The sequence below is a fragment of the Budorcas taxicolor genome, chromosome 14 (genome assembly GCF_023091745.1).
Source record: "Budorcas taxicolor isolate Tak-1 chromosome 14, Takin1.1, whole genome shotgun sequence".
NCBI classification, from domain to species: Eukaryota; Metazoa; Chordata; class Mammalia; order Artiodactyla; family Bovidae; genus Budorcas; species Budorcas taxicolor.
Window position 1 is genome coordinate 81,018,065 of NC_068923.1, and position 15,504 is coordinate 81,033,568.

At 42.4% G+C, this 15,504-nt stretch overlaps 1 protein-coding gene across 1 annotated transcript; it reads left to right on the plus strand.

Moving 5' to 3' along the window:
* Nucleotides 1–4,807: 4,807 nt before the first annotated feature.
* Nucleotides 4,808–9,550, plus strand: LOC128059229 (cytochrome b-c1 complex subunit 7). Its single transcript, XM_052651601.1, has 4 exons — nucleotides 4,808–4,884; nucleotides 7,647–7,718; nucleotides 8,549–8,715; nucleotides 9,364–9,550. The coding sequence occupies exons 1-4, from the start codon at nucleotides 4,866–4,868 to the stop codon at nucleotides 9,439–9,441; spliced, it is 336 nt and encodes a 111-aa protein (XP_052507561.1). The 5' UTR covers nucleotides 4,808–4,865; the 3' UTR covers nucleotides 9,442–9,550.
* The last annotated feature ends 5,954 nt before the right edge of the window (nucleotides 9,551–15,504 follow it).

Below are 15,504 nucleotides of genomic sequence, written 5' to 3' on the forward strand. Positions count from 1 at the left end.
AGCATGCCATATTATCCATCTAGTAACTACTGCTCTCTTACATTTTGCCAGAGAACAGATTCGATTTTGGTTTATCTGCACCGTTATGTTCCTGAGCAAAGAAAGATATTCAAAGTTGCCCACAGTTGGCTACTGAGAATCTGGAAAGAGAAAGGGATAGGAAAATCGTTTGAAAGACAGCAATGAGATGTAGTAAAAGGCCACATAACAAACCTTTGTCTTATGGCCGGGGTATAAAGATTTAGCATGAAATGATATTATTTTTTCCTGTTTCCCATCTAGACACGTGATCCTGGGCACAGGGTCTGATTATTTGTGAGATGAGGCATCATGGCTTCAGGTATCTGCCTTAGGATCACGAGACTGTTGACGCTGGTGGCCCCCAGGAAGCCACACTCGTATTTGCACTCCCGTTGTAGTCTGCTCCCACGCTGACTCAGGCAGTGCGTTCTGGTCACTCTGGTTCATGGAACACGAGTACATCTGTGCTTGTCCACCTGGAACCCTGAGCCAGGATGGAAAAAGTCTGATGATTCTAGTGGAAAAACGAGGTGGAAGGTGCACTGGGATGACCCAGCTCTAACCCCTGAGCACCACAGAAGGGAGTGAAGAGGCCCAGCAGGTCCACGTGGAGCAGAACTAGGAGCACTGGTGTTTTAAAGCAACTAACCTTAGGGATAGTTGTACACTGGGGTTCTGTGTGCTAGATGTCCTGAAACTGAGAAACTAAACTATCTCGTAATTGGTCGGGGTCTTCCTATTAATGTATTTTACTCATTCCCTCAACAGATTAGAATACAGTGGTGAGTGTGGCATAGATACATGTCTTCATGGAGTTCTCTAACAGATGAGCTCAATAAACGGAACACAGGGATTTCCCTGGTGGTACAGTGGATGAGTCTGCCTGCTAAAGCTAATGCAGGGAACACAGGTTCAGTCCCTGGTCTGGGAAGATATATGTGGTGGAGCAATTAAGCCCATGCGCCACAACTACTAAGCCCACGGTCTATAGCCCAGGAGCTGTAGAACCTGTGCTCTGCAGCAAAAGAAGCCCACACAACGAGAAGCCCATGCTCTCCATAACTAGAGCATTGCTGCCCACTCGCAGAAATGAAGACCCAGTGCAACCAACAATAAATTATAAAAAGTAAACAGGGAACATGGAAGAAGGTTCAGCCAGGAGGCACAGCATGGAACCAAACTGCCTGGTCTTTCTAAGGCTCAGAACTTCATTTTGCCTTAGTTAACTACCCACTCAGAACACGCTAGCTATGCTGCTGTAATGAACAACCCTAAAGCCACGTATGATTTAGAAGCAGAGACGTTTTTAATCTCACACGTCCAACTTGGGGCCAAATAGTTTCTGTTCCACACTATCTGAGTGACGGAGGTTGGAGCTTCAATCATGTCTGGAATGTAGCCCATCTATGGAAGGGGAAAGGAATGTGAAAAATTGCTGTTAAAATTTTCTCACATTTTTCTTTGTCAAAGGATCACACAGGCATGCCTATCTTTAGGGACGGAGAAGTGCAATCCTGCCATATGCCAGAAGGAAAATAAAAAATGTTTTAATCAATTCTAATGGCTATCAGCAAATGTCCAGGCTCTCTAGGCTTAATACCGACTGTTTTGCCACAAGTCGTGTCTGACCTGGCAACCCCACGGACGGCAGTGCACCAGGCTCCTCTGTCCTCCAATGTCTCCCAGAGTTTGCTCAAATTCATGTCCATTGAGTTGCTGATGCTATCTAACCAGAGTTGGACACTATCTAAGCAGAGTCCTCTGTTGCCCCCTTTTCCTTTTGCCCTCAATCTTTCCCAGCATCAGAGCCTTTTCCAGTGAGTCGGCTCTTCCCATCAGGTGGTCAGAGTATTGGAGCTTCAGCAACAATCCTTCCAATGAATATTCAGGATTGATTTCCTTTAGGAAATTTGATCTTGCTGCCCAAGGGACTCTCGAGTCTTCTCCAGCACCACAGTTTGAAAGCATCAGGTTTTCAGCACTCAGCCTTCTTTATGGTCCAGCTCTTCTGTCAACACATGACTACTGGAAAAACGAAAACTTTGACTATATGGACCTTTATTAGTAAAGGGATGCTTTTAAATATGCTGTCTAAGTTTGTCATAACTTTTCCTGACAAGGAGCAGGCATCTTTTAATTTCATGGCTGCAATCACCATCCGCAGTGATTTTGAAGCCCAAGAAAATAAAATCTGCCACTGCTTCCACTTTTTCCTCTTCTATTCGCCATAAAGTAATGGGACCAGATGCCATGATCTCAGTTTTCTGAATCTTGAGTTTTAAGCCAACTTTTTCACTCTCCTCTTTGACCCCCATCAAGAGATTCTTTAGTTCCTCTTCACTTTCTGTCATTATAGTATCATCTGCATATCTGAGGTTGTTGACATTTCTCCAGGAAATCTTGATTCCAGCTTGTGATCATCCTAATACCTTTGATGCTAAGTCACTTCAGTCGTGTCCGACTCTGTGCAACCTCATAGACGGCAGCGCATCAGGCTCCCCCGCCCCTGGGATTCTCCAGGCAAGAACACTGGAGTGGGTTGCCATTTCCTTCTCCAACGCATGAAAGTGAAAAGTGAAAGTGAAGTCACTCAGTCGTATCCGACTCTTAGCGACCCCATGGACTGCAGCCTACCAGGCTCCTCTGTCCATGGGATATTCCAGGCAAGAGTACTGGAGTAGGGTGCCATTGCCTTCTCTTTAGGGGCTGGATTTTGTGACAGTCCTGGGTATAATCCCTTGAAAAGGTTTTCCTTCTCTTGCCACCTTCACCCTCTAACCAGCAAACAAACTTGAAGGGTAGGGAAGAAGGGAGAACAATTTACTGAGTTCTTGTAAGGCAATTTACCAGCTACAAATGTACTGCATTTCTTCCTATCTTCCATCTTCACTTTGGCTAATCTAGTCTGGGAACAGGCATTCATTAGCTTTTTAGTATGGCATATAGTGCTGAGTAATAGGAGAAATTGTGGTGTCACAGAGGAAAAAAAAAAAAGGTAGAAGCCAACAAGATTTTAGATCTGGATTGTGACTAAGACCACTAAACCTTTCAAATTTACAAGTAGATGGCATTCTATACTGCCCCAAATCTCAGCTTAGGACAGAAGAAAACAAGTAGTTTCTGGTGGGTAGTTGCAATGAACCAAATTGTGTCCTCCCACCACCACCCACCCCCCCATCCCCCCGCCCAAACTGCAAAACTTTGGGAGATATTATGTTTAGATGAAGGTATCAATGTCCTTGTAAGGGATACAAAAGAACTTGCTGTCTCTGCCACGTGAGGACACAGTAAGAAGGGCACCCTATACAAGCCCCAGGAAAAGAGCTCTCAACTGAAACTGACCATTCTGGTGCCTTCATCCTATGCTTCTAACTGGAGAGAACTGTGAGAAAGTAAATTTGTTTTTTAAGCTACCCAGTCTATGGTAGTTTGTTACCATACACTGAGCAGCCCAAGACAGTATTGGTGCAGAAGTTCATCAGTAACTCAGTAAGCATCAAACATCATAACCAAACCCGACTGTTTTGTCTCTAGGGTATCTTGTTGTTGTTGTTGTTTTTAATACTTTTAAATCTCTTTAATACACCTGGAGTTTATTTTGATAAAAGGTGTAAAGAGATGGTCTGACTTGTCCCCTCGTCCTGCCTCACCCACAAATTAACCAATTATTCTGTTCTGCAGCCTTTAGTAAAATTCTTCTACCTCAACAATTTGTGATCCTGCTGTCCCTAGTTTTTTACACTTTAGACTTAAGTTGGACTGAAACCTTTAAAATGTACTTTTACCTTAAAATTGCATTAAAATTCTGCTACAGTTCAAATTTAGTATTAAACTGTTCTTCTCAACAAGACTATCACTGAAATGGCTTGATGCAGAACTTCACCTGGAGAAACTGAAGGTGAGAGAGGGTTAGTTTCCCCTGGGTCGGTGGTGTAGCATATGGCCCTAGGATCGCGGAGTGCCGAAGTTGTATCTTTGGGGCTTCCCTGGTGGCTCAGTGGTAGAGAATCTGGCTGCCAATGCAGGAGACACAGGTTCGATCCCTGGGTCAAGAAAATCCTGTGGAGAAGGAAATGGCAACCCATTCCAGTATTCTTGCCTGGGAACTTCCAGGCACAGAGGAGCCTGACTGGGCTTTAAGCCCATGGGGTTGCAAAAGAGTCAGGATTTAGCAACTGAACAACGACATTTTATCTAGAGTCTCAGATTCTGGAAGGTGAATCTGGATTCCTCCTAGTTTAAGCGCCCTTGGACAATTTATGCAACCTTTCAGAGCTTCAGTTTCCTCTTCTCTAAAATGGGTACAATCACCGTATTTATCTTATAGGTTTAGAATGAAATTAAAATAAGTCCATAAAACGTTTAGCGTGTTGCTTGACACAAAGGGCGCAGTTATTACTGCCCAGCCTCTCAGAGCTCGTCAGCAACACAAGCCAGGCTAAAGATCTGGTGTTCTAATTCCTTGCCTGCGTGCGTGCTAAGTCGCTTCAGTCTTGTCCGACTCTTTGCGACCCTATGGACCATCGGCTCCTCTGTCCATGGGATTCTTCAAGCGAGAATACTGGAGCGGGTTGCTATTTCCTTCTCCAGTTCTAATTCCTCGCCTAGTGTTTTTTCCCACCTTGTCGCAGGGAACTTGTCGCGGTTCCACGCCTACGAGATTAGCATAATCGTGACCGACAGGCGTAGGACCTCAGAGGCCAAAGGCTGGCCGCCAGAACTGCGCCTGCGCGAGCGTCTCCCCGCCCTACGCGCCGCACGACGTGACGTAACGCGCCTGCGCCCTGGGCCCTGCTCGACCTCTAGGACTTACCCAGGAGGCAACGCTTCTGTGTCAGGTCAACATGGCGGGCCGGCCGGCTGGTAAGTGACGGGCGGCCTGCCTGGCGGGCATCGCTGCGCTGAACCTTTTATACTTGCAGCAACTTGCTCCTCTCCCTGTGCTCGGTCTAAAAGGGCAGGTTTATGGCGGGAGGGAAGGAGGCGGCTCCAGCCCACCTTGGGCCCACCCCCATTCCGTCTCCAGGGCCGGCTGTTGGTGAAGTTGTCCGCGGTGGCCCCCATAGCCCTGGCGCTCCGGATGCTCGAGCTCTGAGCCCTTCTCCTCTCGACCTTAGAAGAAGTTCAAGGGCACCAGGAGATAGTGGCTCTCAACCCAAGTGAACCGAGCGTTTACTGTGAGCCAGGCGCTGTCGGTGTGCGTTAGCTAGGTCCGTTCTGTCAGCGCGAGGAGGACAGTGTCAGTTTTCTTTGTAGGCGGTAAAATAACTGAGGCGAAGTGACCGGAGGAAACAGGATTGGAAGCCTCGCTGAACCTCTCTCGCGCTTCTCAAACGGAATTTAGAGGCAGCTGAGTGAGTGAGGGTTACGGCGAAGCTTCAGTTTAATAACCTTGGCTTATCTGGAACATCCACTTGGTCTTTGGATTTGGAGACATTTGCATCTATTCTAGGTATTGGAACAGATGTGTTTATTATGGAATAGAACGCAGATATTACTGGAATATTTAAACAACGTGAAAAAATACAGTCCTCTCCCCGCTCCTTCCCCACTCCCCCTTTTTTGTCAGTCCCTAACCCGCCTGCCAGTGCAGGAGACGAGGGTTGGAACCCCGGGTGGGGAAAGATCCTGTGGAGTAGGAAATGGCAACCCTCTTCAGTATTGCCTGAAAAATTCCATAGACAGTGGAGGCTGGTGGGCTACAGTCCATGGGGTCGCAAAGAGTCGCAGGCGACTGAACACACACATACCTCCTAGCTTTTTAAAAAAGTGTTCCCTATTTCTGTACCCCCAGCAGTTGTGAAGCTATTAGGAAACACCAGATTGCCAGAACAATTCGTTAACCTAAATGACATTGAGCTTTTGGGGAGTGGCGGAGACATTTAAAAATTCATTATTTCCTTAACTAGACAACTACTGAAGACATTGTGCTTCAGTGCTGTGTTTGCACACTACATAGACCTGGCCTCAGCTCCCATCACTGGCTGCCTGTGATCTTGGATGGGATAATTTATGTAATGCTTATTGCTCTTTTGCAAGGACGGGCGGGTTGTAAGTAACTCAGGCATGGGAGTAAAACAAATAGAATAGTGCCTGGCACACAGTAAGTGTTCAGTGGATATTAAACATTATTACCATCACTGGTAAATATGTTTTCAAGTAATTCTCTCCTACAAATGTGTTTGTAGATTGTTGATGATTTGTTGTTATTTTAGAAGCAACATTATACACCTGGTGCTTAATTTCCAAAGAGAGTTACCAAAGCTGTGATGTCTAAGAGGTTGAATCAAAAGAGAATTTGTTTTCCTTCCTTGGTTAGGGACTATCCCTAAGACAAAATTTTAAAAGAAAATTTAAACTTTCCGTACCTCCCTCTCTGTACCACATCTCTCCTGTAAACATCAGACACTGTCATGTTGCCTTTAGCTCCTACTGAGTAACCCATCAAGCTCAGTTCTGTTTCGGAAAGAGTTTTAACATTACCTGTTTCTCCTCATACGCTTTGAAATATTCATTCCCTCCATGGAAAGTTAGCTGCTGGGGAAGAGGGAAATGTGCTTCTTTTACTAGTCCATATGGGATCAAAACCCTCCCAGAAATACATTTATTTTTAAAGAGAGTAGCCAAGTGAAATAAAAGTAATGTAAAATAAAAGTTTTGGAAGATGGGGGTCATTTAGATCTACCAGTGTATCCTGAAATCTCATCTTTTCATACAACTCCAACTCCCTTGAAAAGTTATTAAAAGAGTTATTGCCTGTAACCTGTTTCTGAAATTGCAAATGATGGAGAAGTTCGCAGTTTCTTTTCCGTCCCCCACTCCTTTAATTCTAACGGCAGCAAGGGGACATAATGGAATGGGATGCTGGACTTTGAAAAGCTGGAGTGGCAGTACAGTTGGCCCTCTGTATCCACTGGTTCCACACTGGAGAATTCAGCCAACCTCCTGATGGAAAATATTTTGAAGAAAAAATTTCACAAACTTCAAAAAAAACAAAACTTGAACTTGCTGCTCTCAGCCGTCTATTTACATAGCATTTATTTTGTATTTACACCTATTTACATCGCTCTTACATTGTATTAAGGTGGCAGTGGTAGTAAAGAATCCCTCTGGAGACTCAAGAGATGTGGGTTTGATCCCTGGGTTGGGAAGATTGCCTGGAGGAGGAAATGGCAAACCCCTCCAGTATTCTTTCCTGGAAAATCTGAGGGACAGAGGAGCCTGGCGGGCTATAATCCATATAGGGTTGCAAAGAGTCATACCCAACTGAGCGACTAAGCACAGCCCAGAGAGAATTTAAAATAGGAAAACGTGCTTGGATTATATGCAAACATTGTACCACTTTATATGGGAGACCTGAGCCTCTTGGTGTTTGGTATCTGAGGGGGATCCTGAAATCAGCCCCTTGCAGATAGTGAGGGACTATAATCATACCTATAGGTCTTTCAGGTGTTTGAGTTTATCCTTTTTCCTTACTGTCCAGTTTTTACCTGCAGTCACTTTTGTTGATAGACAAAGTAAGCAGTTTTTACCTACAATATATAGAGTATATGCTTTTAAAAGAAATTCCTTCCTGTGTTTGCATAGGAAGTAGGATTATTAGCAATTAATAGTCTGACTATCAGTTTCAGCATCAAGCAAGTGGCTGGAGGGTATTCGAAAATGGTATTACAACGCTGCCGGGTTCAATAAACTGGGTGAGTATTTGTGCTTCTTATTTTGTTTTCTTCTTTTTCTGAGTATAGTGCTTTTGTAGGAGTTATGGATCCTCAGAATATATGAACTATTCGTACCTGTGTACCTTAAATTTTAAAATTAAGTCATTTTATTGTTAAATCCATTTCCTTTTTTATTATTGAAAAGAGAGGGATGGAATTGTCCCAAATGTATGAGGTAGACATGATTTATGTTCTTGAAATATGAGAGCAGAACATTTTCCTTATTATATGTTCCCTCTCTCAGCTCCTCTCCTTAGCATTTTAAAATTTAAGTTATGTGAACTTTGAAAGTAGAGATTTTTCAAATATTAAAATTGTCTGCTGTCTTTACAGTTAGTTGATTTCTGAACTTTTTTTAGAACTTGATACTTTGTGGTGAACTTCATCTTTTGTAACTGAAGCCTGATGGAAGCACCATTAAATGCTAGTGGTTCCTTAGTACACTGTCATTTTAAGGTTCTTTAATTCCTTGAGCTCAGAATTACAAACTATAATAAGGTAGAGATGTGGTTTATTGATAAGTGTTTAAAAACACAGTAGACATTTTAAATGTTTTTAAAATTACTGTAGATAAAATGTGAACTTTGTGGAAATATATTTTAAAGACTCATTGTTTCCACAGTACCATTTAAGAAATAATCCATTAAATAACCCATTATTGTATGTGAAATGGCATTGAGTTTCCATCATAATTATTTCTGGATATATCACCCAAGTTAATGACTTAAGTTATAAGTCAGAATTTTACTTATTTTTTAAAAAGTTATTTTCAAGATGCATATTCATTCTAACTTTGTTTTTTACCATAGGCTTAATGCGGGATGACACAATACATGAGAATGACGATGTAAAAGAAGCCATAAGAAGGCTTCCTGAGAACCTGTATAATGACAGAGTGTTTCGCATTAAGAGAGCGCTGGACCTCAGCATGAGGCAGCAGATCCTGCCTAAAGAGCAGTGGACAAAATATGAGGAGGTAGGACAGTTTTTGTGTGTTTGATAATGCTGGCCCTTAAGGGCTGAATATTAGAAACGACACGTTGATTGTATAGTGCTTCAGAGTTCTTAAAGTCGTGTCAGATCTCCATCCTTACGACAGTCTCATGGGCTTAGAGCAAATGTTAGCTCTGTTTTCGAGATAAACGCATTGAGATCTAGCGATGAAGTGACTTTCCAGATCACTAAACCCATCCCTGAGACAGAGATACAGGAGTAGAATCCGAGTCTTCTCTCTCCCAGGCCATGCTCTCCTTCTGCACTCTGCTCGCATGAAGAAAGGGTGTTTATGTGATCGGCCCATTTAGTGGCTTTCTGGCTCCTGGAAAGGACTCTGAAGCAATCCCTCACCCCTTGGACTGCGTTGAAACTAGGCCAGACTTGTGGACTCTCATTCCTTTCTCTTTGACAGACCCTCTGATAACCTATCAGAACGGCTTATATCAATATTTTTGTGGCATTTTACATAAATGAAAAGCAGACAGTTTTTAGTCTGCTTGAGAATATATTTTCTTAAGTTGGAAAGAAGTTTTGTAGATTTCTTTTGTTGTTTAATACCTGTTGAATATTTGGGATATATCAATATGTGATGATGGCATATAATATTTTTCTTCTGTTCATTCTTTAGGATAAATTCTACCTTGAACCGTATCTGAAAGAGGTTATTCGGGAAAGAAAAGAGAGAGAAGAATGGGCAAAGAAATAATTTAGCTGTTCTCAAGTATTTTTATGAAGTTGGTTAAACCTGAAATGTACAATGTAGAACTATTTGGGCTGTAATTGTATTACTTTAAATAAATATAATTATTGTTGGAGTTTTGGAGTTCTAAACCTTATTCTGAATAACTACTCAATTTATGTTGCTACTGTAGATTAGCAAGATATCTCGAAGTCCCAGCAGGGCCTTCCTTGCAAGGATGGGCTGGAGCAAGAAACAAACACCAGGGACTTTGTTTTATCTGAAGTAAATAGCACGGGGCTTCCCACGTGGGGCTGGTCGTAAAGAATCCTCTTACCAGTGCAGGAGACATAAGCAATGTGGGTTCAATCCCTGGGTTGGGAAGGTCCCCTGGAGAAGGAAATGGCAACCCACGCCATCCAGTATTCTTGCCTGGAGAATCCCCGTGGACAGAATCCTGGCGGGCTACAGTCCATAAGATCACAGAGTCAGACACGACGGAAGCGACTTAGCATAACATATATAAACAGCACAGCAGACTGGCTCACAGACTTCGAAAGTTACTGAACAAAAGGAGAGAGGATGCACCTCCTAGTTTGCCAGGAATGTGATATCAGAAGATAAAAAGTGGACAAAGGCGAGACACTTTCCAGCTCCCAGTGGCTTTTCCACTTAGGAAACGACCATTAAAGTCTATTGTGGGACTCCGCTGGCAATCCAGTGGTTAAGATGCCGTGCTTCCATTGATTGCAGGGGGCACAGGTTCAGTGCTTTGTCAGGGAACCTAAGATTCTACATGCTTAGGGGTGCAGCCAAAAAAAAAAGATCTGTTGTAAGCGTTGGATAGTAATGGTATTTCAAAGTAAAGCTATCGTCCAGTTACATTTTAGAACCATTCTATAATGTCATCATTCCCACCCCTAAATTCTAAAGTGCTTGCTTTGCTGAAAGTGAGAACACAGAACCACAGCAAGTAGGGAAAGGAATTGTGGAACCTGCAGTCTACAGTGTTCCACAAGCCAGTGCTCTGTATGGTAGAGCATCTCTAATTGGGATTTTACCTTGAACAAGTGTGAAAAACAATTTTTGTATTTAGAGGCATGCCCCAGAGATACAGGGAGTTCAAGTCCAGACCACCACAATAAAGCAAATACTATAATAAAGTGAGCCACAGTTTTTGGTTTCCCAGTGCATGTAAAAATTACAACTGTACAATTAAGTGTGTAGTAACACTGTGCTTTAAAAAACCAATATATGTACTTTAACTAAAAGGTACTTTCTTGCGAAAAAATCCTATCATCTAAGCCTTCAGCAAGTTATACTAATAACATCAGAAATTACTGATCACCATAACAAATACAATGAGTTTGAAATGTTTCAAGAATTGCCAAAATGTCACAAAGACATGAGTTCCAAACGCTCTTGGAAATTGGCACCAATAAACGTGCAGCACGCAGGGTTGCCACAAACCTCCCATTTGTAAAAAATATATATATGTGAAACCTAATAAAGGAAGTATGCTTGTAGTTAAAATTCCTGAAACAATCAGAAGTGAGTGTGTACATTCAACATATATTTTTGTTACAGAAAGAAAATTTTGACAAACGTTTCACTTTAAAGGGCAAAAGATTCCTTTATTAGAGTGAGGTACTAGATTCAGCCACTAGGTGGCGATGTGCTACAACTTGACTTAAAGGGACCCAGCACCACCACTGCTGAAGGTTTATCCACTGTGTACCCCAACTCCTTCCCCTTCATTTTTCAGGATGACAACACCTTATGAGGTTTATGGCCATCAGGAGAATTTACTACTAAGCTATATACTGATGTAATGAAATCTAATATATGAGAGTAATGAATTATGAGATGTTATTTAGTTTCAGGATTTTATTACTTCAATCAGTTTTGACCATATTTCCTTTTATATGATTGCTCATTCTTTAAATATACCAGATGACTGTATAAGGAACACTTAATAAAGTCTAAAGATGTTAAAATACACATATTTTATTTGCCATAATTTGTTTAAATTCTGGTTATACTGGTGTTCATATTAAAAGCCACAACATGTTATAAGTTGAGATCTCAGGTCAGATGGTGCCTCTGAACTGTATTTTGCTAAGAAATTTCTTTGTATGTGTTAACAATTGAGCAAGGAGGAAGAACTGAATTGTTAAAAGGTTGTTAATTTTTAGCATAGATTACAGAAAGCTTATTAGTATTTGAGTTGGTTATGTATTATGACAAACTATTTAAAGTGTTATTCTGGATTCTGACTATATCTCACCTACAGTTGAAAAAAAGTATTATTTGCTTAACTTTGTATTTTAATACATTTGCCTATTTTGGCATAAATGCCAAAAATGTAATTTCAAAATAAATCCCTGTGAAATTTCTGCTAACATTCAATTGAATCATTGTTCTATTAGTATTCTATTTTGAAGAAAATTTTTATACATGCCTATGAAATTGTATCTATAAGTCAGAAAAGATAATTATTTGTTTTACAAGACTCAGCTTCTAATTCCTTATACATACATTTAAAACATGGTGTGCCAATAAACTAGAAACTAGATGCCAACTATTTAGGCAATCATTATCCTTTAAAGATGGACATCTCAGCTATAAAATGAAGCAGTTTATGAAATGAGTCATTATTTTAGGAACAAAACATCCTCGTCTGTATTTTTAATTTATGCACTTATTGTTAGGATGAACTAATATTGATTGATGGAGTATCAGTCTTGTAGCAGACACTGTTCATATGTTGTCTTTTAATCCTCCCTGCAACCTTCTGACGTGGATATAATTACAACCATTGTATGGAAGAAGAAATTGGGCTTGTTCATTATACACATATATACATTAAAATGTATATATATATATAAAATAAAGAAGCAACAATTAGAACCCTGTACGAAACAACTGATTGGAATTGAGTACCACCCGGCTGTCTGCTGTCACCCTGTTTGTTTAACCTATACGCTGAGCACATGATGAGAAATGCCGGGCTGGATGAGTTACAAGCTGGAATCAAGACAGGTGGGAGAAACATCAGCAACCTCAGATATGCAGATGATACCATTCTAATGGCAGAAAGTGAAGAGGAACTAAAGAGCCTCTTGATGAGGGTGAAGGAAGAGAGTGAAAGAGCCAGCATAAGACTAAATATTAAAAAAAAAACTGAGATCATGGCATCTGGCCCCATTACTTCATGGCAAATAGAAGGGGAAACAGTGGAAGCAGTGACAGCTTTCCTCTTGGGCTCTAAAGTCACTGCAGATGGAGACTGCAGCCATGAGATCAGAAGACGATTACTTCTTGGCAGGAAAGCGATGAGAAACAAACTGTGTGCTGGAAAGCAGATGTTACCCTGCCAACCAAGGTCTGTATGGTAAGGCTGTGGTCTTCCTGGTGGTCTCGTCTAGTTGTGAGAGCTGGACCATAAAGAAGGCAGAGCGCGAGAGAATTGATGCTTCCAAACTGTGGTGCTGGAGAAGACTCCTGAGAGTCCCTTGGACAGCAAGGAGATCAAACCAGTCAGTCCTAAGGGAAATCAACCCTGAATATTCACTGGTAGGACTGACAGAGAAGCTGAAGCTCCAATATTTTGGTCACATGATGCAAACAGCTGACCCATTTGAAAAGTCCCTGATGCTGGGAAAGATTGAGGGCAGAAGGAGAAAAGGGCATCAGAGGATGAGATGGCTGGAAGGCATCACTGATGCAGTGGACATGAACTTGGGCAAACTTTGGAAGATGGTGAGGGACAGAGAGGGCTGGCGTGCTGCAGTCCATGGGATTGCAAAGAGTCGGACACAACTGGGCAACTAAACAACAACACATATATATATATATTTGGTGTGTGCTTCCTGTGCCTCACGCTAGGCAGAAGCTAGGTGTAGGATGGACTTTTTGAACATTGGCACTGTTGACATTTTGGGCTGGAGAATTGTTTGTTGTGGGGCTTTCCTGTACATTGTAGAGTGTTCAGTAGCATCATCATTTTCCTCCAGTTCTGGCCACCCAAAATGTCTCTAGGCATTTGTTAAATGTTCCTCTGGGTGACAGAATTGCCTCTACTTGAAAATCACCAGTACAGGGGATACAAAGGGAGAAACCAAGATGGTGGAGATTGACATGTAAATAGATGTATAAATATGTAATATATGTAAACAAGTGTGTAAATTACTTGTAATATTACATTGGGTGTTACGGATACGTGGAAAAGGGAAAACTAAGTCAATTTGGCAGGTGATCAGAGAACACCCACTGACAACTTAGCGGAATCCGAAAGAGTGAGCCGAGCCAGCCAAGCTAAGCAGAGGAAGGCAAACGGGAAAGTGCAAAGCAGGGTGTATGCCAAGGAAAGAAACTTCACACTGATGGAGTGGCAAGCGTCTGGGAGGTGAGGGTGGTGGAGCCTGGAAGCTGCACGCCGTATTGAGGTGCTTGCACTTTGTGAGCAGGAGAGTGTTTGAGTAGATTCCAGCAAGTAAAAATCCCCAAAATTTTTCAAGTGAGGTTAAGGGGGATGAATGTTAAAAGTTTCTCAATACTGAACTGCCAATTTGCTTTTATAAGACTGTAATAATTTGTACTTTCTCTGGTGGCTCAGTGGCAAAGTATCAGCCTGGCAACGCAGGAGTTGTGGGTTCAATCCCTGGGTTGGGAAGATCCCCTGAAGAAGGAAATGGCAACCCACCCCGGTATTCTTGCCTGGGAAATCCCAAGGACAGAGGCTACAGTCCATGGGGTCACAAAAGTCTGACACAACTTATCGACTAAACAACAACAACAAGTAAGCAATCATGAGGGTTCTTTTCAGTGCACACCTGCCTGTACCAAGTATTTCATTAAGAACAATCTGGGTGAATTTGGGTGGAGAAAGGGTTTCTTGTTTAAATGTGTTTCTTGGATTGAGTAGTTAAACATGTTTCCATATGCTATTACCAAGTTGTTTTTCCTCCTTTATCATGTTCATGTCCTTTGCTTATGCATCTATTTTTATTTTCACACCATTTTCTTTATTTGTTTAGTTTTCTTCTTGGTTCCCCTGCTTCCCCCCATCCCTGCCCAATTTGGGTCGGTTTGCATGAGACCTTTATATATTTAGACAGTACTCCTTTTATTCAAATTTGCTAAAAAGATACTTTCTTATTCTGTTGTTTGAATGTTGTTCTGGTTATTTTTTGGATGCCTTTTCAACTTCGTTTATAGTGGGGTTTGTCGACTGGAAGCTTCTAATTTTTATGTGGTACAGTCTATCAGTCTTCTCTGTGGTTTTGCCTTTAAGGTCATGTTTGAGAAGTCCTTGCTTTACTCCTATATAAATATCCAGTGAGGTTTTTCATCTAGTACTATTAGCTGTGAGAAGTAAAACCATAAATCTTTAATCCTTGTGGAATTAGGTGTATGGTGTGAGCTGAGTATATTTTTGAGAGATACTAGGAGGTCCAGTGTTCTTGCCTGGAGAATCCCAGGGGCGGGGGAGCCTGCCGGGCTGCCGTCTATGGGGTCGCACAGAGTCAGACACGACTGAAGCGACTTGGCAGCAGCAGCAGGAGGTCCAGTTGGTAAGGCTGGATGATCAAGCCCATGTGCAGGGGTGGAGGTGGGAGGTAGAGACACAGGAGGAGGAGACCCACTAAGGGGGATCCCTGGAGGATTGTTCTTGTTCAGTCATTAAGTCGTGTCCACTCTCTGCGACCCCCATGGACTGCAGCACGCCAGGCTTCCCTGTCCTTCAGCATCTCTCGGAGTTTGCTCAAATTCATACCCATGAGTCAAAGATGCTGTAACCATTTCATCCTCTGCCGCTCCCTTCCTGTGCCTTCAACCTTTCCCAGCATCAGATGCGAGCCGGTCATCAGCCCCTTCTGTGCGCTTGTTTTCTGTAAGATTGTTTCCCCTGCTGGATATTCCAGATCCACTCTCTGCACATCTCCATCCCACTCTGCGCCCCGGAGACTGACGTGTATGGCCTGCATCTATGGACGCCTTGTGCTCTGGCTTCTCACTTGGGATCAGCCAATGGGAAGTTACCTGCAGAAGAGGACAGACAAGCAGAGGGACTGGGGTGTCTGTTCC

Bases quoted from the DNA above. Each gene is read 5' to 3' on its own strand.
- LOC128059229 (XM_052651601.1), top strand. The intron at 7,719-8,548 runs GTGAGTATTTGT...TTTTTACCATAG, and splicing joins TGCCGGGTTCAATAAACTGG to GCTTAATGCGGGATGACACA. The intron at 8,716-9,363 runs GTAGGACAGTTT...TTCATTCTTTAG, and splicing joins AGTGGACAAAATATGAGGAG to GATAAATTCTACCTTGAACC.